Below are 27,018 nucleotides of genomic sequence, written 5' to 3'. Positions count from 1 at the left end.
CATGGGGAAAACATACTCTGTTCTCTTTGAGATACCCAAAGTAGCACAGCACAGTTTCATTCAATGCGAAGTTCAATAAAGATTAGGAACATTTAAAAAAATATGTATTTGGCCTAAAAGAGCCATAAATAAAACTTTATTCTCTCAATGTATTAACAAGCCACAGTATGTCCCATGGCTGCCAACCACAGCACTTAAAACTTGAGTTAAAGTCCCAGTTGTCAGGTGCACAGACCCGTCTGAGAACCTCCAGCTTTTTGTCTTACTGTCCTTAGAAAGTCAAAACAAAACAATGCAGTAACACTGTAACAAACTGAGGGCGGTGTGGCAAGTTGTTCTTATGTTAAATGAGGGGGGAGGGATAAAACTAAATAAAACTAAATATTGAAATGAATCCTCAACCTCGTTTCACAAAGCTAAAGCTGCATGCGCCAATGTCTAAAGCACCACTACGATACCACTCTTCACTTTGAAAAAAGTTCACTCAAAAATAAATACAAATCTTTACCCGCATGTCACTCAGAACTCGTATGACTTTCTTCTTTTCAATATAATTAACATAAATGGTGACCGCGGTTGTCTCTGGTCCCCATCCACTTACAGCAGCTTGAATGCTCTGCTCTCCTTTTCATACGGGTTTTGAACCACATAAAGCAAGTAAATGATGCCCAAACTTATTTTTAGGTGAACTATACTTTGTCTCTGCTTAGTTTCACACCGTTCTTACTGTTGCATTAGCTTTAAAATATAACAGAATCCTCAAAATAATATTAATAATACCAATAAGGATAAAGTTAAAATCTCTAGCAGCAAAAGAGAAAGGAAAGTTGGGTAGGTTTGGGAAAGCCCTGCTTTAAGGAAGGCATGTGTTAGTGAAGGGGAGATAAAGTCCGCGCAGCTCATCTGCCGTCTGCGGGGGTCCGACTCAGGGTGAGCGACGTCATGACCCGGCCGTAACGCTCGCACAGCTCCAGCGTGGAGTATGCTGGGAGTTTGGGCGGGTCGTGTAAGCTTTTGATCTCGGTCGAGCAGTCGAGCAGCTTGGGCAGGAAGTCGGTGAGCTTCTCCTGCAGATTAGCTGGTGATGAAAAGGACACAAGTTTGAGTGTGTGTGGCACATAAAAAGCTCATAAAGTATCTGTAAGGTGGACTTACCAGGGGTAGGGGGTAAAAAAAAATCTATTCATATGATGAAGTCACTTTTCTGCCTTCTACCGATTTAAGTCGATTCTCAGTTTTAAAAAATGGATTATGTTAATGTTAGTTAGTTACCATAATAACAACGTTGTCAGAACAAAAAAAAGCAGAAGTCCTCTGCAGTGCAGCATCCGGACAGTTTATAGAGCGCACACTTCATGACTGCAAAATGAACCGGTCGCTTTGAATGAATTCGAGTTGAATGTTTCAATGACTCATTAAGACAGGAAATTGCAAACACCTACTGATGGTTTTAGAATCATATTTAAACCATTTCCTTTTTTTTTTTCATATGTCTATATTCAAAATGTTATTTTTTAAAGCAAATATTATAGTATTATTTATGCAATTGTAATTGCAGAGTAAATGCATTTATCCCACCTGAGCTGCATTAAACAGCCTGTGTAAATACAATTTTTTAATATTTTCAATATTTAAAATATGTTATGTGTTAAAGGGGTCATGACATGGGTTTTTTTATTTTATTATTATGTTCCCTTAGGTGCAATTATAGTATTACTATAGTTTTTTTTACAAAAAACTTTTAAAATGTAGTGATTTATGACCTTTTCCCAACCTGTTTCTCATCCTCTGATTCAAACAGTCTGTTTTGGGGGTGTTTCCCCTTTAAGAGTTCAGTGTTAACGCCCACTGTTATGATTGGCTAACGTCAGTGCCTATGCATCAATTATTAACGCCCCCAGCCAGAACATTTGCGGATTCGGCGCAACTGTTTAATAGCGGGTGATGCATGCGAAGCGATGGCTCTTGCAATGATAAAACCTTATTATGTTTAAGCCGGAATCAGCGGAAAATGAACCATCACCACAACAACGAAGACTGGATCAGCCCGTGTCCACATGGAAAGTGAAACTATTTTAAATTAATAAAAAAAAATTAACCCGAGACACTTGAAAACGGATTATTGTTGCATAATTATCCTATAGCTTAATTTGCTAAGAGTTTAACATTATTTAACTAATTCCAATGAAATGATAGAGTGTACCACGGACAAAAATGCATGCACAGACAGGCCATCTTTGAAGATGCAGCATTGATAAAGGCAACATTTTTAATTTTCTATCACATGTAGGCCTACTAGAAAGGCGACATATTATCACGATTCTCTTATACAAATGTGTTTATATTAGCCATGGTAAAAAGTAAGTTTGCGTCGTCGTTATTGAGCCCAGAATACGTTAGTCAGCACGGACTTATCTTTGAGCAACAGTTTTCTGGCAAAGCCAAGCATCATATTGGGATTTTTTCCTCAAAACAGTCATCCTCAAATGTATAGAACACTGCCGTGACTGGGACGTCCGCAAAAAATAAAGTGCATCCATTTTTCCCTGACGACTGGATCTTTCAGCGTATTTAAAAAGTAGTTTAAAGTTTTAAATACATTACTTACAGTTTGCGTCGTCGATGTTAAGCCCAGAATAGTCGGCACGGACTTATCTTTGAGCAACAGTTTTCTGGCAAAGCTCAAAACAGTCATCCTTAAAATGTACAGAACAAACGCTTAAACGAACACTGCCGTGACTGAGACGTCCGTAAAAAATAAAGTGCATCCATTTTTCCCTGACGACTGGATCTTTCTGCAGCGTATTCAAAGATGTTGTTTGTCCACAGCCAGGAACAGCACATCTGCGGCATCGTACTTTCCCTGTACACAGAGTAGACCCTCTCGCTGTCCGTCCGTCGACTGAACACTTGTGAGGCGCGCGGCGCGCGGGCGCGACAACGATACGAAATGAGCGTAGTTGTCTTGCGCTTTAAGCGTAGTTGTCTTTTGCCGGAGGCGGTCTATATGCAAACGCTGGTACGTCACTTCGTACCGTGACGTCACTTCTTACCATGGATCCAGAACGAGCTGTATTTAGAGCTTGATTAAATAAATGATTCGTTTATAATGGGGAGGACGTCTTAAGCTATGAAACTTGCAGGACGTTTTAATGGTACAAAGACCTCTTATATACCAAAAGATCAAGGCAAATTTGGTTTCTCATGTCATGACCCCTTTAAAATGTTCAATATTACAGCTACTATGCCAAAGATTAGTTTCATTTGATTTGTCAGCATCACTAAACAGTATTATTACTCTAATTTAATTTATTGATTAAATTTAAGGTTAGAAAAAAAACTGAGACTCTGATTGAACACTATAATGCAAAAATTAAAGATGTGAAACAATTTTTTTATTTTTGTACTAAATAGTTTAGCTATATTAAATCGAAATGATTAAAAACCGAGAATCGCTTCGATGGCGACCCCAAGGATCTAGTCAAATCGTGAGATTTCAAACGATCCCACCCTGAAGACTTACGCTCCATTTCCTGGCCCAAGTATGAGCACCAACGGTTCCTCATGTCTTCCACGGCCACCATGTCTTTCTCCTCCATCTCATCCACCAGCAGTAGTGGAATACAGGCCACAACCAGCTCGTTCATGATGCTCAGACCCGCGTTCACCTCGGTCTCCTCGCCGGTCTCGAACAGGGCGGCTGCGTGCTCATTCAACTTCTGCGGGACACACAAAAAAAGACAAGAAAATTAAATCAATACACAGTCCGCAAACCTTTGTCCCTTTCACAAAAACATCCGAGACGTTGAAAAAGCTGACGTAAAAAGCTGATGTTCTTTGCCACTGCAATTATACGCACTAAAACTTCAGAAGCGGTGGCTACCCCTTTCGCCATCCTGCTGGAATTAGCAACTAGCTAGAATACGAATAAATTGCAGTACATTAGCTATGTCAATGTTAGCAGTATTTCCAATTAAAGCGAGCAAAGGTAAACAGCACAGCTTGAGATGAAGTCGAGGCCTATGCAGCACTCGCAAAAGGTAAAACAAGGACAGCGACGTGCTTCCCGCTAATGTGTTTACACACTGAGCGCAGTATGCTTCCTATTCCAGGACTGATGATTATATTACGAGCACAATGGCCGCGCGGGGTCACCGGGTACAGCCGTACTAGACGGGGAGGAATGGAAGTCAAAGCAAACTTTTATTACAGCTGATTTACAACAGCAACAAATAGAAGACTCAACTTTCAGCTTTTAAACCTAAAGTGAATCCAAATGCCATAAAAGTATGAAAAACTTCACCCTAATCGAAAGTTTGACAGGAAATGAAAACAGCATTTTGGACTTAAAATGTTTGCAAAACCACACGTATGCAAACCATTGCCCATAATGCACTCTAAACTGAAAAGCTAACCAGACTTGTTCCAGTCACTGGCATTAGAAACAATGTTTACAGGAAAGCGTGTGCATCATCGTGTTTGGGAGCTGTTAGGGGCACAGTTTGATCCGGTCATAGATGCGGGTTAAGAGGTGGTGGTTAATTCACTCACTAGCAGGCACTCTCTGCGGTAATGGGCTATCAGGTCTTCATCGTGGCCTCTGTATGGGCCTTTCACCAGGAGCTCTTTGTTGAACTGATAGGCGTAGATCAGGTACATCAACGCTTCCACGTAACTGCAGTAAAAAGGTGAAAAGAAAATCTTAATACCTCACAGTACTTATTTGTAATTGAAATATATAAGATGACAGATTTGCAATAAATAAATAATTAAACCGTTACATGCTAAATGTTTTTTGAAGCAATTACTGTTTTTGTGGCTAGCGTTAATAAAACAGAGTATGCTGCCATCTAGTGGAGATATTATAAAAAAGGACTCTGGAAAGGGCCCCTTTCTTCTTCGTATCAATTGTTTTCATAGACAATGTACATTAAGATAAAAATAAAGAAATTCATGACTAAAGCATCACCTTTTCTTCAGGAATAATTCCAGGCCGATCAACAGGAACACTGTCGTCTCACGGAAATTCCTGTAATCCTGATGCCACATCTGTGTCCAAAAAATGGGCATAAATAACAAGTACAGTTGAAAAGTAGCAAAAGATGCAAACTTTTTACTTCTCCTCAGTATCCCATTATTTGTCCAACTTTTACTTGTTCATTACTTGTTTTTTTTATTGGCTATACCCCACAGGAAGCTGAACTGGAATTTTAAAGATTAATTCACTAAATTGCAATTTTTAAGAAATTCAACAGTTACGCAAAATGCTTATAGAGTCATTAGTCTAACAAGTTTTGCGACAAAACATAAATTGAACTGAGGTTGTGTAAACAAGATGCAGAATCGTCATTTCATTGAAGCCAGAAACTGACTTAGCATTCACAATTAAATTCCGAACGGAGCCCGACCCCGATTAAGAAGCGTTTCGCTCACCTCGTATTCCTCCATGTTCACCTCGTCAGGCTTAATGAGTTCCAGTTTAGCACGTGCCACCTTCATGATGCTCTTACACCTGCAGGGAAGAACAGGGCCGCCACGTTAGAGCTCAGGCGTGACTCATGAGATGCTCTGAGGAACGAGCTGCGTCCTCTGCCCATGAATCATACTTTATTACCCAAAACAAAATGGAAAGATAGCGTCGCATCTGGGGCCAGGCTCACATCAATCTAATTACCTCGCTCAAAATAGAGGAGAAAGAAATCAATTTGCTTATGAATATGGATCACGCTCCTCATCGGAGCGTGCAGTCTGCTCTGGAGACACACGAGACTGTGTAACGAGACAAAAGCCTTCGGGCGGCGCAGACAGGAAGCGGTTTGACAACACAATGATCAGAAACAGCAGCGACTGCTGTGACAAGCTGATAATCACTCTCTTTGTAAGTCTGGGAGGCTTGAGATGGAACTGGCCTTTGGAATAGGGTTCCCGTCTTCTAAAATCAATCAGTTATAAGCAAGGCGGTTCTGTCAAGCTACGGCATTGTGAGTGGCAAACGCTCGTCTTTCATATTTGTCAATGTGACGCTCAACTAACTGTAGAATACAATCGCCGTACAAAAGTGAAATCAAAGGGCATTTCAGGGCCAAGCCTGTTAGAAACAGTGACAGCAAAAGTATGAAAGAAAGTTGTAAATGATTACTGTATTTTTTAAACACATTTTATAAAGATTTTTTTTAGAGCTGAGCTATGTGGAATCAAGCAAGCACTTAAAAAATCTTAAAAAATAAAATAAACTTCTCTTGAGTTAACTAACTATTTTGTTAAATTAAGCAATCAAACCAAGTGTAAAAAAGCAATTATTTTATTTTGCACTTGCTTGAATTTGAAAGATATGCTTTGGAGTTTGTAGAGAGATGGTTTATTTAACTTGTACCTCTCATCAAAGCCGAGGTTTCTGTCCGCGAACTGCATCAGCAGAGTTCTCTCCAGGATCTTCTTGGGTGCCTGGTTGTGTATGAAGTAAACAATGACGTGTTGTAGCCGGTAGTCCCTCTCAGGGGGTGTGTCCTCCTGAGCGAACCTCAGTAAACGAGTGTACTCTACTTTCATTGCCTGTTACAGAGAGAAAGAAGCCGAGAGAGAAAGCAGGAGAGAAAGAAAAAGGGAGTTAGAGATAGATGTGCATGTTTCTTTAGAAGAAAGTGTCCGAATTTTTTTTTAAATGAGCAAGAAAATAACTTAATCTTTCCATCTAGACAAGAAGATAAAAAAATAGTGACTGTAGTAAAAACAGCCTGCGTGCAGAGTGACAATACACAGCTGGACATCAGTGAAGACACAAAACAATAGAGGCCTTTAGAGATCTGACAATAAAACAACCACTTACGATCTTAAATTATTTAATGGAATTGTCTTTAAATGCACAGATTTTAAATAATACTCAATTTATTTTGCGATGTTGTGTGAAGTACACAATAATGCATTGTCTAAAATGACAAAACTCTTCAGAACACACAGCAGCAATTGACAGCAGATGGTCAAAGTATTGCACAGTATACTGACGGCTAAAGTACTGCAGTACCTCAGGATCATCATTTAGGAATTTCAGAAGATTACCCGAATGGCGCAGTGTGACATGAAGCATAATGCAATGACATGAGATTTAGCATTTAAGTGTAAGGGAAGTTTCTACATTTATTATAAAATGATGATTAAACCTTATAACAAATATATTAATTATTAAAGGGGCTATATGTATGAATTTGTACCAATCACTTTTTTTATTGCAAATGTGTAAACAGCTTGTAATAAAACTTAAAAAAACGAGACCTTCCCGGCTTTCTAGGTTGTCTATGAAAACCCGTGGACTGATTTTTATATGAAAGATTTCGGACGTTTTTGCCGGGAGATTTACTGCAGTTCACTTAACAGCCACCGGGTGTCACTAATAACAACTCTACATAAAGCCCCTTTAAATAATATAAATAAAAACAAATATTTAGTAAATATATCAAATGATTTAGTATAAATAATTATTATTACACAAATATTTTTATTATAATTATTGATTACAAATTAATTGCCAAACCGAACAAAAACAAATTATCTTACAAATTACTATTTTGTGTTTTTACTTAAATAGAACAGTATACTTATCAACTAGATAAAAATAAATTAATTACAAATAATTGACATGGAATTATACATTGGTATCGATGACACTAGTGCTGTCAAAGTACTGGAGGTTTGTGTTGATCCAATCTTGTGTGTCAGCATCACCCACAGAACCTCACCTACACACACTTCTCTATCTACGGTAATATAAAGAACCTCATTTGCATATTAAAACAGGATACAGAGGGTTCAGTATAAAAAGGGAGCTCACAGAGATAATAATGAGATGCTCAGGGAGAGGGGGTGTGGTCAGAGCTAATGAGATGCACAGGGGGTGTGGCATGCAGCAGGTCATGTACCTTGAAGAACGCTGCTTCAGGCCCACACTTGTCATAAACACTCCTGGATTTGCCAATGGCCATTATGATACCCTGCATGTTTGGGGTCATCATCGCCTGCCCAAGGAGGGAAGGTTATTACTACACCGGCCACGCCTCCAAAACTCTCATTGGGCAGTCCGCATGCCAATCACAACACAGCTCAGCCACCAGTGAATGAACTCAAGTCAACCCAACCCATTGAAGTAAATTAATTAGCTTAGTACAGAAAAGCTAATTCGAGATCATGCCCACAGCATTTTAGGATGATTAAACATTTAAAACAGGATCATCATGCAGGTTAATATGTCTTTTGCTTCTTTAAATTAGTTATTAATGCCATAGTGAGCCGCGTAGGTGTTAAATAAAAATAAAAATAAACAGCACAATGATCTGAAGCTTCTGCTACATGCTTCACAAAGAAAGAAGAAATCAGGCAAAATGGAAGGATATTCTATTCTGTAAGGTTTTACAGGGGGCTAAATTAGTTGTTTGGGAGTCCTGTGGGAGTAAATTGCAAGTAATACTAATCGGAAATGGGTTTGGCAAGCCAGAGCAGGTTGTGAAAGGGATGCTGGGATTTTTTGGGCAGCACTCTCATGACCAAATGCCTCCAAGAACTCTACCTCATCATCATAACCTCCCTCCTTCGACTGAATGACGAAGGTTCCTACATTAGGAATGGCCACCTCCACCACCCGCTGAGGCGCGGGAGGAGAGGAGGCGGAGTCGTCCTGCTCAGGGTCAGGGGGAGGGCAGGGGTCAGAGGTCACCTCGCTGTCGGGATGAGATGACTGAGACAAAGAGAGACAGAGAGAGGGAAAAAAGTAGCTCGCCGCAAAAGAATGTGGGCCAGCAGAACTGAGAAAGCATGTACTTGTGAGTAAACTAATCCAGCCTTTCTTGCTACAAAGTGAGTTTGTATATATAAATGAGAACATGATTGATACAAACTGCCCTTGTTTGAATCAGACTTGTTACTTTAAAGCTAAAGTGTGACGTTTCTACGCCACTACCATAGACTAGTCCCCACTTCCTTCCACTGTAAAAAAATGAAGCCTAAATATATTCCAAAAACAGCCCTTGCAATTACGTCACTTAGAGTCTGCACAACAGTGATCCTGAGGTGGAGCCGGTATCAAGGTCCCGTCTATATACACCCACTCTTGAAGACTCAATCGCAAGCACAGCTGTCAATCATGACGTTACACTCCGTTTTTATAGTATTAAATAACTAAAACCAAACATACATCAGCGTGATAAGAAATACCCAAAATGACAGAAACCATCTTTGGGGCAAAATTATTTGACGTGTAATTGGATATTTTAGTTTGGCTCGCATCCTTTTCGAATACATGGAGCGGGTGGGGTTTATGACATATACTGCAGCCAACCACCAGGGGGAGAATTAAATGATTTGGCTTCACTTTTCAGGACGTGTGTGGCACACTTGGCCACTAGTGTTACCAAACTGAATTGGGATAATGTTTGCGATTGACTGAGCAAACAAATAGCTCTGCCCCAAACAGTTTTGCTTGTTCAGGGAAATAATTTAATCATTTAGTAGTTTTATACAAAGAGACTTAACACTGAGGAGAACAATAGAAGCAATAATCAAACTATGGCTGTGTGTCTCATTTCAAATGCCCTCAAGAGGTTGCATTTGTAAGATGTATGTCATTTTTTGGGCTGTCTCAATTCAGAAAAGTAATCATTACATTCCAAAGTAAGAAAGAAAAGACATTAATTTACGCCTTATCAATTGCATTAATGCTTAATTTATCTGAAATGAGATTTATCTAACACATGCAACCTTCGGAGGGCATAGCCTTCGAAATGAGACCTCTTATTAATCACTTAGTTGTATCTGCATATTAAACTTAGATATGAAAGTAGTTGAGCATAGAAAATAATTACACGTTCAGATGGAAAGAATCACATTCATTCAGCAAAGCGTGAATGCAACACAACATGGATCAAGAGCTTTTTTTGGATATTTGAGTGATCAGAGCCAAATACCCAAAGTCCAACATGTTCATAAGACAGGTGAAAAAAGCACAAATAGCATGAGATGAAAACTAACGCATACTTTCCCTTCTTGAAAACTAAACCCACACAATTTAGACCTACTGCCATGACTTCACATTTGTAGACAATGTTTTCCCAACAAAGGAGCACTTTCTCTCCGTGTTTGGTCTCCAGAACCATCTGAAGGACCCAGATCTGGTTCATCGTGTGTTTGTGTATGTCTTACTGTGTTGAGCAGGGCCTCTGGACTCTTCTCATCATGCTCAGCTGCCGCTTTGCTGATGGCCCTCTGCGTGTCCTCCTGCAGGTGTTTGGAGTCTCCGGTGGGCGACTGCTGCTCCATGTACTCGGGGTCATGCTGAGGGGCTGTTGAGGAAGCAGAGAATGAGTTTCCTTGAGTTAAAGATGAATGTCTCAGACAGTATATCCACAGACTCGGCTCACCGGTATTGTCTGGAGGGCAGGGTTCAGTGCTCATGGGCTGGGCGGCCACACTGGCGGCGGCGGCGGCCGCAGCGGCCAGAGCCAGTTTCTCCTGCTGGAGTTTGCGGGCCTGTAGAGCGTCCCACTCCTCCATCTCCCTCTCGAAGAGCTTGTTATCCCCCTCAACATACTCCTTTAGATCAGGAGGGAGCTTGTCCAAGCCGCTGAGCATCTGCCCCGTCTCTTTATCAAACTCCTCTGAGATACACATAAGCAGACAGTCAGCATTTCAAACACATCCATCTATTTATATGAGAACATATGTTACCTGCTGTCTTATTAATATAAAGTAAATTACAATTACAACAGACTATTTAAAACTGATCCCTACACATAAAAAAAAACAAAAAAACTTGTCTAAATGAAAAAACAACATCATTTATTTAAAAATCTTTTTTTTCCTTTTAAAATACCCTAATAGGTCATAGGAGAATCAAAAATTAGCACATGCAGATGAGGTTACCTTCAATAAGGAAGGGTTTTTTATCATCAATATACATGAGGCAGTATGCGCTGGCATTGCGATATCCACCGAACGAGTCTCGCACCAGCTCCTCCCAGGACGACTTTGTCACTGAAATGTCATTGTATTTCATCCACTGTCGGTGATGTGGGTCGTAGATGTACGCCCAGTAGTGACCTGCGTTTGCCTGACCCTCGTGGACCAAAACGGCATGCAGCCGGTACGGCACCTAAAACGCAGCATCAAGTACAAGATGAACACATTCTGGGGTCATTTCTGAGATGGATAGTAAACTATCGGAGATCTCAAAAAAGCTTCTTACCTGCATCATGGACTTGTCAGAATACATGAGCTCGATGGTTCTGTGGATTCTGGATATGCTGGCCTGCAGATCTGACACAGATCAGGCAGAAACACGCACATTTATAAATCCCAAAGCAACAGGACATCAGTGTGAGCACATGTTTGCATGCATGCTTGCTTGTACCTCTGGTGTCATTCTCCACCTCGCTCCTCCAGCGGTGCAGACAGCCCTCCAGCACCCGCAGCTCCTCATCTGTGATGTTTCGTGGGGCGGGGTGCATGGGTAGATCCGGCGGCACGCGAGACTGAGTGAATGGTTTATGGATCGAAACCCTTTGCTGCTGCTGAGCCTGCAGACCAGAGCTGGAGCCCTCGGGTGAGACGGACGCATCCGGTTGATCCCCTGCGCTGAAGTCCAAGCAGAAAACACTTGAATATCTCAGAACTATACTAAATAATATTTCCCTCTTGGAATAGTTGGGGGAAAAACTTGCCTTGCTGGAGGTGGCAGCTGTGCAGTCATGCCACCAGGTGGTGCTGTTGTATCAATGTCTTCCACGGGTGACGTGCACACAGGCTTGCTGGAGGCAAACTCCATGGCATACTGGAGAACATCGGCCAGAGGAAACCGCTTGGGCCCTGAGCCATAGCTCAGATACCTGTCATAGAGAACGTTTTGGGGGGGGGGGGGGGAAGAGACAGATCTCAAATAAGAAAAAGTGTTGGCTGTCTATAGGCCGACAGCAGAAATACGAAAAAAGAAAGTCAGTCGGTCTCCTCATACTCATTCTTCAGGCAAATTACAGCCAAACCTCAGCATGTGACTTTAATCTTTCCATTAACAGCATCTTTCATGTTGAAATCTGAGATTTTCCTGCTATGCAAGTTAACAGCAGGTTAGCTCTAGATCTGAGCAGAGGTTAAATAGAGTTAACAAACCTCTCCAGTCGCTGCTGGAGGACGGTCAGGTGCTCTTTTAGTCTTCTGATCTCCTCTCGTTTTATCCGCGTGATGTCTCTGTTCCTGTCCATGTACCTGAAATCAATCGCATAACTGAATTCACTGAAAACTGGAAGTCATTTTCGTTTTGCTTGTATTGTTCAATATACATACACTATATTATACAAGTACTATACAATTGCTTCTTTATGTGATGTGGCATCAAAAAACAACTATCAAAACAATTTAAAAAAAACACAAACATTACAATGATGTCATTGATTTTGTTTTGACTTTGACTAGGGAACAGTGCAGGTCAATGAGAAATGTTCCCCCATTTTACAAAACACATTTTAAAAAATAGACTACTACTAAAGGAAAAGATCTTAAAAAGAACATTATGAAACTAGATAAAAAGGTTTGTCAAAACAAACATTGATGTTTGCTTGAGAAAGCCTGACCAGAAAGTTTGAAGTAGTTTTAAAAGCTGGAAGTTTGAAGGTTTTCAGTTTGAACTACAGTAGTCATCATTTGAAGTGGATCAAAAAGTGAATCAAATTTTTCCTAAGACTAGATCGGTTATTGTTCAAAATGCATGTATAACTTTAATGAAAGGTTTTGATCCACTTCAAACTGTTGACCACTGTAGTTTGGAGAGGGGAAAAGAAGAAAGTAAATTGCACTAACCTGTCCATGTACAGCATAGAGGGAAACTCCAGCTTGTTGTGAATCTTTTCAGGTCGGCCTAAGGCTTGATTAAACTCAAACCTCGACAGTTCAAAGGTCAAAACTGGTGGGAGTTCTGTGAACCAGTGCTGGAAAAAGAAAAGACAGCAAAAATGTGCATACAAAAACTAAAGTCAAACTTCTCATTTGCCAATAATGAGAAACAAGTGAGAAAAATGGCTATAAATGTATTTTGATTCGATATTAAGGTTTTTTTCTTAAAAAATCTGTCTGTAGTAGTCTTTTAACCCCAGCATGCTCCATGAGAGGCCCACCATGTGACCCATCCCAGCTCCGCCCCCCATGCTGACAGCTGGAATGAGCACGGTGGCCTGATCACATTCTGAGAGAGAAACAGTGTGCTGGGCTTTCATTAACATCCCAGCCTGTTGGTGCCCAGAATAATGTACACCAGAGAATCTCCTTCTTTATTTGCACTCAGCTGAAGTAATTAGCAGGAAGCAGCTGCAAAGGGATCTGCCCAGGGCGGCACTGATGACTGAAAAGCCATTATGTAACATCTCGGTCAGAGGTCACATGTTTTGTTTTTTTCTTCACCTCAATGATTGTGATTGGATGGCCAACAGAAGGAATATGAGGACAGTTTTAAGTGTTTAAGGGTATTGTTGCACACTGGGATGAAAAAAAAGAGAGACAACATCTCTACAAACCTCTTGTCCTGATTTGGCGGAGTTCTCAGCAGAATGCAAAGACTCGATCTCTCCTTCAATCATGGCTGCCTCTAAACACTCGTGTAGATCTTTGAAGCCATTCACCTGGAGAGGGTACTGCCCAAACATCTCAGTGTTCTCAAATTTCTTTCCTGAGAACACACACACGCTCGCGTCGCATCATTGACTTTAAATACTGATATATAATGTTAATCTCTTATCTTATCCATGTAATCATATGGGCACCATATGGATGCATCACAGTGAAAGTATGTAATGCAAAAACATGCATAACAAATTGAGACAGCATAGCTACATTAATCATTTGCATTAATGTACTTGCGCAGAATATGTTTATGGCCTTACATTCACTCGCACATACAAATACTAATCAATTTGGGGTCTGTAAGTTTTTTTTTTTTTTTTTTTTTAACTCTTATGCTTCCAAAGACTGCATTTATTTGATAAAAAAAATATTATTACAATTTAAAATAACTGTTTTCTATTTCTATATTTTCAGCCTCATTACTCCAGTCTTCAGTGTCACATGATCCTTCAGAAATCATTCTAATATGCTGATTTGGTGCTCAAGAAATATTATCAATGTTGAAAACAGTTAAATCTTACTTGTTCAGTTCAAGTTCACTTTAACACTTAAATCTTTTTGTGAAAATTGTGATTATTTTTATTTTTAGAATTCTTTGATGCATAGAAAGCTCAAATGAACAGCATTTATTTGAAATAAAAATATTTTGTAACATTATGTTTTTACTGTCAATTTTGATCAATTTAACACATCCATGCAGACTACAAGTATTAATTTCTTTAAAAAATATTTGAAAAAAAAATCTTACTGACCCCAAACTTTTGAATGGTAGTGTACTTAATAATTGACTTAATCTAATCAGAAATACGAAACACTCATCCTAAAACTAAATTGAAATAATAATTGAAATAAGAAACCAGACATTTTTGTGAGGTTTTACTAGATTTACAACGATGCTAATCAATTTAAGAAGGTAAAAAGGTCACCTAATAAGCAGTCTGCATGTAACCAGCTATGATCAGTGCTGTCATGTTTAATAAGCCCAGCACCACTCACACATCAATGACCCTCGGGGAGCCGATGGATACTCACCCTCCAGGACGCCCACAGCCAGGAAACGTCCATAAAAGAGCTCAACCATCGGGTTCTTCGGCTTCTCTCCCTCCCTGTGTAGAACAAGAGCAAACAGAGTCGCATGGGGCTGGAAATGTTCGGGACTAGAGGAGTCAGTGTCCTTTGGCTGTAGGAGTCACACGAGGACTGCATTCGGCAGGTATTTAACGGTGCTAATTGAAGTCATACAGGTTAATGTACCACATTAATCATCATTAATGCCTGTTCCAGCTGAATTTGTCATGTGGTCATACATCATTCTGAATGATATGAGAGAGAAACACAGATACAGAGAAAAGCTTGTGGTCATCCAGATCTTCTGGTAGGATGTACAGAATCTCACCTGTCCTCCTCTGCCTTTATCTGAAACGCGTCCTCCAGCCAGTCCAAGAGTTTATGGGTGAACTCGCTCACATCCTGCTGTACAAACAAACAAACCAATTCAAATCCTGAACAAAATTCATGTATTCTTGTTTTAACTGGTCTCAATTGGTCCTTGAACAACAATTTTGCACTTGTCTGTTCTCTTACTAAGTGCACATGTGCCAATAATGCACCATATTAATCAAAAGGTCAGGCTTATCTATGATACTGAGAAGGTATAAAACAGATTGACCCATGGCACAAATATTGAGAGCTCTATAAATAGGTCCCTATTTTTGTAACATTTTGTTTTTTCCCTGAAGCCCACTTATGATATGTTAATCTAGATTTCTTGCACAATAAAATGTTGCAATTTCATGATTGTAATCCATTTGCTGAACCTTGAAAAATGTAAATGATTACATTTTATTGTACACTTCCATTCAAAAGTTTTTTTTTTTTAAATAAATTAATTTTTATTTTTCAAAAGATTTCTATTTCAAATAAATGCTGTTCTTTTTAACTTTCTATTTATCAAAGAAAACTGAAAAATTAAGCAGCACAACAGTTTTCAACACTGATAATAATCACGTTTCATCAGCATATTAGAACGATTTCTGAAGGATCATGTGAAACTGAGGACTGGAGTAATGACACTGAAAATTCAGCTTTTCCATCACAGGAATGCAATACATTTTTAAATATATTCAAATAGAATACAGCTAGAGTCTTCTTAAAACCATTACAAAATCTTACTGAGCCCAAACTCCACGTTCTGAATGTTAGAGTCTACACAGAAGCACTCCAGTTTTTTATTATATGTCTTTCCGTGCCTTACCTGCTGAGACTCGCTGGACTTGAAGGCGTCCTTGAGGATCTCCACGGCTCGGGACGGGTCCACATACTTCCGCTTGGAACCCACCAACAAGGAGAAGAGGCGCCTCAGCTCCTGCATGAAGGGCAGGTTCCGGTGTTCCTGTGGGAATACAAATGGAGACCAAATTCTTAAAATGCGTTGTGTTCCCGCAGCTCAAACAGCAGAGCATGGCACTAGCAATCCCAAGGTCATGGGTTTTGATTTCCAATGAATACGCAACTGATAAAACGTCTGCCAAACGCATAAAAATGTAAAATGTTAACTTTAAGCAGGGCCTAAAATTAACACGCATTGGTGAGTATATAAAACGGTGTCACACGCCAGTTGGCCAGTAACATTTTTATGAATTCTAACAATGCATGAATGTGAACAAACATGAACAACACTCGGGGCAGTTGATGGGCCAGTGCTGCATAGTCACAAAAGTTTAATATTTATGGCCGGTACATTTCATTGGCAGGTGTGGCAAAAAGTTAGTTTCAGCCCCTGGATATAAGGTATGATGGCTAAATGTTGAGTAAATTTTAATGATGAGAGTTGATTAGTTTGGTCTGTCTTCAATCAGTTAAGGAGATCTTTGCCTTACAAACATCTCAATGCCACACAGGGGTCAAAAACCTTCACCAGATCACATGATCTGGATTTTCTTCTTCAGTATTAAATGATAATAGATTAAGTCTAGAAAGAGATTCTCCACTAAACCAGGAGACAAAAAGTATGAGCAATAAGGAGAGAGAAAAGAATGAATCCAGGGCTCTGTGGTCTTCTATCAGTGGATGAGGTTAAGCTCAGATTAGCGGCCATGTCTGCTGACCCCGTTCGCAGGCTCAGGGTCCCCAGAGAAATACACGAAGACAGAAATCACAAAGACCGCAGTTGGCCTGCTGAGCCGGACACTGTCCACTACTTCTTCCACTTAAAAACACAGTCTTTTTGGAGGAGCTGATGTGACAGTTAAACAGCTAGAACACATGGACCTTGATAAAGCACTTCCTCTGCTTCACCTCCTCTGGTCACAGGCCAGTCAGATGGGTGAAAACCACTGCTCGTAACAGCACGATAATGTCACAGCATGCAACTGTGCTTTCAAGCCAGGTCGAGCAAGGTCACAGTTGCTGGAAGTGTGTCTCGGTGAGAAATGGAAGCTCTTATGGCATGCGAGTTGTTGTTAACCACGGTGGACATGGGTATCGGGCGGCAATCTCACCTTCTGATTGCGGGGCAAGTCCTGCATCCGTGCAGGGGGGGAATAATGCAACACGAGCCTCTGGAACTCCAGCAGGTTAAAAAGAGACTGGAAAACAAAAAAAAAGATAAATATCAGTGTTTGAAAACAGTATGTACCAGCACTGAATGTCAACACAACCTTGTGATGATACGTCAAACAAAACGCATTTGGCATGTTTCTCGCGCTCAGTTGAAGTGTCGCTACAGTATCATAGTGTGAATGACTGATGTCTTGTTTTTGGTGACAGATTCACACATTTAGAGTCTCCTCGTCCATATCTATAAACGCACAGAGCTCTGAGCGCCAGGGCGGCTGCGGTTCTTACATGAGCGGGGGCTTCTTCAGGGTCAGGTTACACACAGGAGGTAAACAGCATGTGACAGTACTCAGCGATCATTACTCAGCTCTCTACATGGTTCATGTTCTGACATCGCGAACAGACACAAACAATCAGGCCTCAGTAGGACCTGAAGTCACATTCAAAGTCGTTGTATAAAAGCAGATATACGCACATAAATGAGTGCTATATTAATATGCTTGGTTGCTTGGTAATATAAATAGCCTACAGTTAGGTTAATAAACGATATTAAATGTACAAATAAAAAATAATAAAATATAAAACCAGGTATATTTTATAATATTGCAGTTCTCTACGTTTTATAAAAGCAATAACATACATAAAGCTAGGGCTGTGCGATATGACGATATATATCGGATGGACGATATAAAAAGTCTATCGATTCATATTATGCTCTATCGTTCATATCGTGGTGTCGCAAAAAAACATTGTTTACGGCAAAACTTTTTTCATCATTTGGAGGACTGCAATCTTACACGCCGCCATGAGAATGCAGGCAGAAACGTGAATAACATGGCGAGTTAAGGGTGATAGAACCGGGTGTTTCCGAGCAGGACCAGCCAGGACAAACTGAGGAGCTCGTTCCTAAATGAGGGGCTACCTCTGTAGCCTGAACATGATTTGGTAAAATTTATTTATGTTTGGTTGACTATTATATATTGATAATGAACATGCTGCTATGTCAAGTTAGCAATGCAATAACGTGTGCGCGTGCCGTGAAGCGTCGGCGCGATCACAGGAACAGGAATCCGTTACTCCGTAATTTATGGTCATACGGATAGAAGCAAGAAATAATTCAAAACTGTAAAGCCGTAAAATACAGAAAACAAGCTCGGTTCCCTTTTCTAACATCTCGGTTTCCTTTTTGTGAACTTTGGACCCTGTCGCATGATCCGAAGCTCAGCAAAATGCTTCCTTTCGTTTTGTTAATCTGTAATTATTTAAGGCAAATAGCCTATATTTCGCATATAGGCCTATATATTAGTTTTAATATATTTAGCTTTATTCTGTTTTCTCCGTTCACAGAAGCGCTTTAAGTGCGTGATGTGACGTTGTGTGGATCCATGTTCTACTACACTATCCTGCAATTTTCGCTGGTTTCAAAAAACAAAAAGTTACATATTACCTGCTATTCATTTTCACTGAAATGTAGGCCTAATTTTTTGACAGTTGGTGACAACTTACAGTATGGAAAACTAACGCCAGCGCATTCCCATTGCGACTTATCAATGATGACTGACAGCTGAGCATGGGCATTTCACTCACGTTGGATAGGCTATGCGTCAATATCACATTTGCTCAGTCTGTACTATTTGAATACATGATTGGTTGACTGGCAAATTAAAATAGTTAACAGAACGATAAAATAACGTTGTTAACCGGGTAATGGCCATTTCAAATAAGCGTGTCTGTTCCATAGACAGTATATAAACGGTCTGTTCAGAACGATTAAATTTAATTTGGTTTCCGGTTCTGGTTATGCTCCTGTCAAAATTTCGTTTGTTTGTTTTCGTTCATTGAACAGGTTCAGAGCCCTGATTTCTGCTACATTTTAAACATCTTCCATTGCATTTTTACATTTGGTATTTTATATAGCAATATTTTATGTTGGGCCTGTAATCATTTGTTTTTGAAAAGTGTTTTAAATTTCGTTCATATTTTATATTTCTACATTCTTAATCAAACATTTGCCCATTTTTTTTTTGAGAATATAAAATATATATATATATATAAAACATTTTTGAGGATATACTTAATATATACTCAATATATATATCAACTTTTCTTTTATTTGATATATGCTTAAAGTATTTTCCATGTAGTAATTATATATATAAATTATTAATTGATTGAATTTACAGAAAAGGTACTATATCGTGATATATATCGTTATCGGGATATGAGATGACTTATATCGTGATATGAGATTTTGGTCATATCGCCCAGCCCTACATAAAGCCAGAAGTTACAATTGTCACTTTTGAGATGGTAACAGATATGCAAGTCTTGGACATTACTGTGAACAATATAATCACACATTCAAACGTTTGAGGTTGGTAGGATTTTTTAATGTCTCGTGCTCACTAAAGCTGCATTTATTTTATGAAAAATAGAGTAAAAAAAACACAGTAATATTGCAAAATATTATTACAGTTTTCTATTTTAAATTGTAATTTATTCCTGTGATTACAAAACTGAATGTTTAGTATCATTACTCCATAGTGTCACATGATCCTTCAGAAACCATTCTAATATGCTGATTTTCTGCTCAAGAATCATTTATTATTATCAATGTTGAAAACAGTAGTGCTGCTTAAATTAAATTAACTTGCTTAAAACCATAATAATTTTTTTTCAGGATTCTTTGACTAATAGAAGGTTTAAAAGAACAGCATTTATTTTAAATATATTTTTAACAACATTATAAATGTCTTTACTGTTGTTTGATTAATTTAATGCGTCCTTGCTTAAAAAAAAAAAAAAAAAAAAGTATAATTTTTCTTTACTATACTTTTTAATACTTAAAATAATCTCTTTGTTTTTGCAATGCAATGCAAGGCCAACTCAGCTTCATTCAGATCAGATCTGCAACGTGAGACTAACAATGAAACTGTCTGGAGAATTATAAAATCAAATAAGACAATTAAAAATAATGAATTAAACTGTCATTTGTTGTTTTTCAGTTCATTAAATAAGCAAATGTGTTTCTAATTGTAAAGCAATCACAGCGGCTGACTCTGACCTGTATGACTGCACTGAACCAGCACGTGTTCCCCACGTTCTTCAGCCCTACGGGACAGTTGTCCTGCCTCTTCCTGTCGTACGGGTTGGGTGAATCGCTCCATACTTCTGTGTGCGTGCGCTTCAGGCTGGCCTTGTTCTCAGCGATGCTGGCCTCCAGGACTCTGAAGCACAAAGACACCAAACATCACTTCTGTCTGGTCGCACACGGTGTATAAAAGAGTTCTGATACAACTCTACTTGTTATGCGATTCATTTTATTCTGAAATCTACAGTTAAAACCCCACCTGCTGATCGCCTGCTCTTCATCGGTGATGCCTGTCTCTCTGAAGGCCCTGTTCGACTCCTCCAGACTGAGAGCGATGGCCCGCTGCAGGTCATCTTTATCATCTCCAGTGAGATCAATTACATCTGAAAAAAATCACAGGAACATCCCAAAGTGAGTTACTAGCAAACGATGAGTGTCAAAATGCTCAAATATTACCCAATGAATCAGCCTGTTTGAGATTTCATTAGTTAGACAGCTCACAAGGTTATAACACACTGTCTTAGTGATAGGAAAAAAGCACGTCGAGAGCTCAAATAAAAACACGAGGAAGCATGCCAAACTAACATTCCCCCTGTCAGCATTTTCTCAGTGGTAGGACTGGGGTTTGTATCATAATCATTTAAAACAAGCTGGGAGGAGCAGCAGGCTGGATCTTTAAAGGTCTGGCTCTCTCAGAAAATGTGCATGCACTTATTAGAGAGCTAAACTCCCATTGAGTTACATGATGATGTCTCATTTCAGTCTCTCTTTTCTAAAGAGGATTTTCAGCAAGACGTGTAGCAAAAAGATTAATTCTCTGGTTTGACGCCGCAGAGCAAAATTCACCCCTGCAGTTTAGAAGTTAATGAATCAATCCTAAAGTCTCACTTTTCAAGTTCAGGTACCAAAATACAGATTGAAATCTAAAACAATTAGTCTTTTATATTTATATATATATATATATATATATATATATATATATATTAGAACTGCTTATAAAACAGGCTGGTTTTGCAGGCTGTCGGGAACAAAGCATTTACAGCTGGTTCCTTTGCGTCATGTCATTGTACTTCACTAGAGAGCAGCATAATATTTCCATGGATTCCGGCCAATCATTGTTCTTAGATTTAAATACGTACTTGTATCAGCCTGGCTGCCCACGCTGATGTATCTATCATTGGTGATTTGGGCCGTCTGGTAATAGGTGGCTTCATCTTGCTGCGGGACCTTGGCATTCTTTTCGGTGAGAAAGGCAACCGCCTCGGCTAGGTCACCGTTACTGGCCTGGACACAAACACCTTTCATTACATGCGCTAAGAAACTAACTTGTCTTTGAGAAAACAATAGTCCATCTATCAAATCAGCAGCAAGTATATATAGAGTTAATGAAACTGAAAGCTCACCTGCAGTGCTTGCTGTAACAGCTGAACATCTGTAGTTCCAGTAACTTCCCTCAGCTGGTTCAGTAATGTCTGCTGGTGCTGTGAGGAAAACGCAAGAGAAAAGTAAATCAAAATGAACCTTTCCTGTGCTTGTGACTATACATCCCCTCTATACAGCTTCATATCGACTGATACTGTGTATTTAATTTGTGTGTGCTTTGCAGTCATTTGCATGTCAGATGTTTACGTTATCAAAACCCAAGAGATGCGTTTGATTGAGACTTTGATTGAGCAAGCATGATATTCGTTCACCCAACACTAAATGCCATATTTTAAAAAAGCTAACTGCGGATGGTCTTTTTTTCTCTCTATGTGTGGGTTTTGGCAGAATAAGTTGGCAAATGGATCAAACGTTAAAAATGTTGCTCTGCAAGACCAGGATCAAACGGGTTGCTGTCACCAGCATCACTGTGGAGCATCAGGACACACTGCAAACAGAACAACATCTCACATCTCTGGATGGGAAACAGAGTACTGGCCCTTTATCTCAGTCCTGGCTATGATCAGGAACAGCATGAGTCAAACATAGACCGTGCCAAGCCGAAGAAGGAGGAACAGCAGCGCTCCTCCCAAGACCGAAACGCAGTATGACTGATTTGTTTCTACTCATCTGATCATTTTAGTTTTGGGCTCTATCGAATCTACAAATGTTCTTCTGCTTGCCTCATAATAAGTCTTGAGTTACTGACATCATTACATAATCGAACAGCCAGTGGCTAAGGGATGCTTCACTGACCTTCTGATGCATCGCATGCCTTTCCGTTCAAGATATGACATGAAACGTGGTGTGCGGAGCGGGCACGTCTCAACACTAAAGGTGGCACACCCCTCCCTGACTGTGGTGTGGATTCACTGGGCTAAGTAACACACATTTCTCAACAGTAACATGATAAAGCAACACACGCTCTGTGCCAAATAAGGACGGCTGAACCTTTCAGTTTATGCGAAATACACAGTTTTATATTCCCCACCACCTGCTGCAACTCAGGTTTGAAAACTCATCTTGTGTAATTAAGATCACAAAATCGCTTCTTCAGTTACTACATAACAATCTGATGAATAATCAGCCTATTTTTAACTAAATAGATCATTATACGGCCAAAACAACCCATCAATGTACACTTGAGATGGATCATATTAAACAACCAGTAGAAAAAGACATTTGTTTGCAAACAGATTCAATTTCAATCTACAAAAACACTATTACACAACACAAACTAACAAGAAAACTTTAATATTTTCAAAGAGATAAAATAATGCGACAAAAGAAAAACGGACATCAAGAGTCGATTTACAAAATTTGCTATTTAAATGTGTATATTTGACAGATTAAATAAACGAACAAAGCTAAAATGCCAAAAATAAACAAAAGACCCACCAGATTAAAATCAAAGAACAAGAAATCCCTAATGTTTACAAATGCAATAATCCCACAAAACAAAACGAATGTTTATGAACAGACAAAAGTATGTTTACAAACAGATTAATTTGAATCCCACATAAACACAAACCAACAAGAACAAGTTTCGTGTTCAAAAACAGATTAAATAAATGAACAAAGAACGCAAATATGTGGCACAAATGAACATGAAATGCCTAATGTTTACAAACATTTTACAGCAGATGTGTGGGTGTCAGAACATAAACACACGAGCGACATCAAACAAAAACTCAACAAGATGTCTCATTACCCTTCTGAACACTCAAACAGAGACTTTGCGGGGTATTTAGTAAGATTTAAGAGTTTCACTGAGATTTCAGTGCGTTTTGAGGGGTAACGTTAAGTTTAGCAGCTTTAGCTGTTAGCAAAAACGATACTTTTTCGCAGATTTTGTTAGTTATACGGGGTTGTGTTGTTTTATTTACAGTTGTTTATTGTTTTAAACTGTTTAATTTATGTACAAGTCATAAGTGTGAAACCGTTAAGCATAAAAGCTCCAATAAATAAAAATAAACACAAAAGCGTGAGGCGCGGCTAATGTGACGCTATAACTAGGCCGCAGCAATCAAACTGAGCCACTGGCACTTTCAACGCCACCATAAACCTCCTTATGTCACCGAACGAACCGAGCCGAACCGAACAGGGCCGAGCCGGGTCTGTGTGTTCGGGCGGTGCGCGCGGGTTACCTTCTGAGAGTGCTGCTGCAGGACATTCTGCTCCACGGTCATGGCCGGTTCCGATCCAGACGAAATGGACTCAGGTTCGAGGGTAAAAACGCAGCATACAGGAGTTAGAGAAGTAGAATATGGGAGAGTTTAAAAAAGAAAAACCCCGTACTCATCCTCGCTGCAACGGCGCCATGACGAACAAGAACAGACACATCTGACATCTCTGACATCCATTAGCTGGGTCTGGAATCTCTGGCTCACACGCGTGCGCGCCCGCCCATACGTCATAGTGATTGAGTAAACACCTATTTTTTTACAGTCTATGGTAAACACGCACACATTGAAACACGTAAAACACTACACATAAACAACGCAATAAAAATAAATAATTAATGAAGAGGTGACAAAAAAAAATCCACTGTTATTTCCTAAGGAGAAACACACACACACACACACACACACACACAATGTAAAAAGCAAACGATTATGAAACACAAAACAATTCACGAAACAGCTAAAAAATTAACATAGTCTATAATTAGCCTAATTGTGTTGCTTTTTAACGCGATAACTTGTCAATCACTCCCTGCTAGCCTACATATAACAGGCCAAAGTCAGCTGACTATGAGTTCTGTAACATGCATGAAACGAAAGTAAAAGTTCTCTCACAGAAGACACTGCTGTTTCTGTTCAGTGAAAGTATGACCCTGCACAGACTGCGTGTAAAATATAGAATTATATATAATATAGAAATATAGAACCATATATAATTAAATATGGTGTTCAATCTGGCTTATGTATTTTAGGATTGATTCTTATTGGTCCTTTCTACAAATATTAAATCCTAATGTTGAGATAGATAGATAGATAGATAGATAGATAGATAGATAGATAGATAGATAGATAGATAGATAGATAGATAGATAGATAGATAGATAGATAGATAGATAGATAGATAGATAGATAGATAGATAGATAGATAGATAGATAGATAGATAATTGTGTGTCCTGCCAGCAGGTGGCGCTATTGTACATGCTTTCAAGCCATTAAAAGTTCAAGTCTGACCCAGGCAGACGGACACAAAAAGTCACCGATCAGAGGTTGGGATATTTCTATTCTCATTTTTAGAGCATTTTTGCTGTGAACTTACTTTTTTCACCTTTCAAATCACTGAATAAATCACGAAACACGACCTAAACAGCAGGATCTGCGTCACTAGGGTTTTACTCCAGGTGTCATTTTACTAACACTATGACACTGATGTGTTGTTTCGCAGCCCTGTTCCAGATTTTTTCCTGGAACTCTGTGTAAGTTTGGTCTCTCATGTTCCTTAATAGTGTGTGATATATGTTTCACTGCATGTCTGTATACAGTAATAATCTGAAGAATATCAAAACCGTTTCAAGTAGCCTACTGTAAAAGCAGCACTCTCTCTGATTACATAAGGTAGCTCTACTTTACATTTACAGGTCAGTCAGAGGTCACTAAAAGTGATGTGATGATCATAATGCAGTTGGCTCCAACATGGCAACCACATGTGAGTTCATGTTACAATTGTGTATTCATATAAAAAATAACACTCATGTAGTACATTTAGCATGTTACTCGGAGTCGTAAAGAATCCACAGTAAATAATAATTTTTTTGTCAAACTAAATAAATCTGACCTCTACCCCCACCCAGCTCTCCTAACATTTATATGAGGCATAATTCAAAGGTTTCACGGGTCAGTCTGGGGAATTTCCTCAACTTTGGGAGTGGAAATGAAGCTCTGAAAAAAAAAATCTGTACAAATGAGTTAGTTGCGGCCGCACTCTTTGACCTTTGCCCTCAGAACCAATTCTAATCTCAATCTGGCCTCAGTGAGATTGCTTGACATTAAAAGTGCCCTTTCACATTTAAAAGTGATTTGTGGAAATGTTTGCGCTAAAAGTCCATGACCCATGATGAAGCTGGATTTGAGCTGGTCATGCGTAGAACATATTTATGGAAACACAAAAGATTTCTTAAAAATCTGAAATTACAAAAGAGAAAAATGTAATGATACATTATATAGGCCTACATAATATATATATATTGTATGCAAGTATGTGTATGTAGGCCTATAATGTATCATACATATATATATATATATATATAATTTATAATTTTTTTAAGTTTTGTTATAATTTGAATAAAATAATAAATCTCTATATTTTTTTATTTAATTCATTAATATTATACAGAGTAAGGTCCAAAAATCTTGAGACAAAATATGAAATACAATAATATTGTTTGAAGTTCTAAAAATGTATTTCCCGATTTAAATGAAAATGACATTAGGAGTTTACAGAATATAAAAATATAAATACAAAAACTCTCACAAATGTATTAATTGCTCCATTTATGAAGGTTAATTGAAAAATCTTCAATGAACATGTTTCATTTTTAATGTGTGAAACTAAGAACTAAAACTATTTTTTATTGAACTTGCATATTCAAGGTTTTCTCATATCGATGCACAAAACCCTTGTATTATCAAAGGTCATGGGACCACATCTGTTCCAGCACTGAACTTGAAATATCAGTCCATTTATCGTGCCATTAACCCATGAAACGTTAACTCCAGCATAAGTTAAGTGTGAATCAATTTTAAGCTCTTTTATGCTCCGTGGCACGAGGTCAACACACCACCAGTTGCCCGCGATCAACAACAGGGCTCAGTGAGCGCTCTTAATGAAAGGAGAACTTCTTCTGCCAGCTGTCACATTTCTGGTGGCCTTTGAAGAGGGGGCTGCTGGGAAACGGGAGGGGGGGGTCACAGCTGCAGGGCAACTGCAGATCAACCACAGTGAGTGAGCTGAAGATGTCAGAGAGAGACAAAGGTCAAAACCCCTGAGGCACTGGCACAGACTTCAAGAAGCTCACCTTCACAGGAGTAGGTGGAATAATAGAAACAAAGAATATCTGCAGCATACAGCACTGATTAAAGCAATAAACACCTGTGTTACAGGCAAGGCCGGACTTACCATTGGGCTTGACTGGGCTGCAGCCCATGGGCCCTGCCCAGTAGGGGGCCCCCTCCCTTACCAGTTTTCATTTGTTTGTTTTGTTCGGTTAACTTGTATGCCAGATATCCAGAAATGATTAGCCGTATTTCCACTGTCTGGCCATGTGCGAGCGAGGGCT

The 27,018-nt window shown here is 39.2% G+C and overlaps 1 protein-coding gene across 2 annotated transcripts; it reads right to left on the bottom strand.

Annotated features, from left to right (window-relative positions):
* Positions 1–103: 103 nt before the first annotated feature.
* On the bottom strand, positions 104–24,155 carry usp25 (ubiquitin specific peptidase 25). Of its 2 annotated transcripts, XM_079599797.1 has the most exons (26): positions 23,869–24,104; positions 21,703–21,780; positions 21,439–21,583; positions 20,559–20,682; positions 20,273–20,435; positions 17,151–17,237; positions 15,905–16,042; positions 15,047–15,123; positions 14,683–14,756; positions 13,545–13,696; positions 12,835–12,962; positions 12,148–12,243; positions 11,703–11,867; positions 11,393–11,616; positions 11,228–11,298; positions 10,906–11,134; positions 10,404–10,640; positions 10,186–10,325; positions 8,558–8,725; positions 7,914–8,009; positions 6,374–6,552; positions 5,434–5,512; positions 4,970–5,049; positions 4,552–4,675; positions 3,524–3,719; positions 104–1,078 (listed from the first exon to the last, which is right to left on the bottom strand). In XM_079599797.1, exons 1-26 carry the CDS (start codon positions 23,908–23,910, stop codon positions 900–902), a joined length of 3,471 nt encoding a protein of 1,156 aa, XP_079455923.1. In that variant the 5' UTR covers positions 23,911–24,104; the 3' UTR covers positions 104–899. The 2 variants fall into 2 exon arrangements, with proteins under 2 accessions (XP_079455923.1, XP_079455924.1); XM_079599798.1 differs by lacking the exons at positions 7,914–8,009; positions 8,558–8,725 and having other exon boundaries at positions 23,869–24,155.
* Positions 24,156–27,018: the final 2,863 nt, after the last annotated feature.

The sequence above is a fragment of the Phoxinus phoxinus genome (genome assembly GCF_949152265.1).
Source record: "Phoxinus phoxinus genome assembly, chromosome: 23".
Lineage (NCBI taxonomy): Eukaryota > Metazoa > Chordata > Actinopteri > Cypriniformes > Leuciscidae > Phoxinus > Phoxinus phoxinus.
This window is presented reverse-complemented; position numbering and strand designations above follow the sequence as displayed.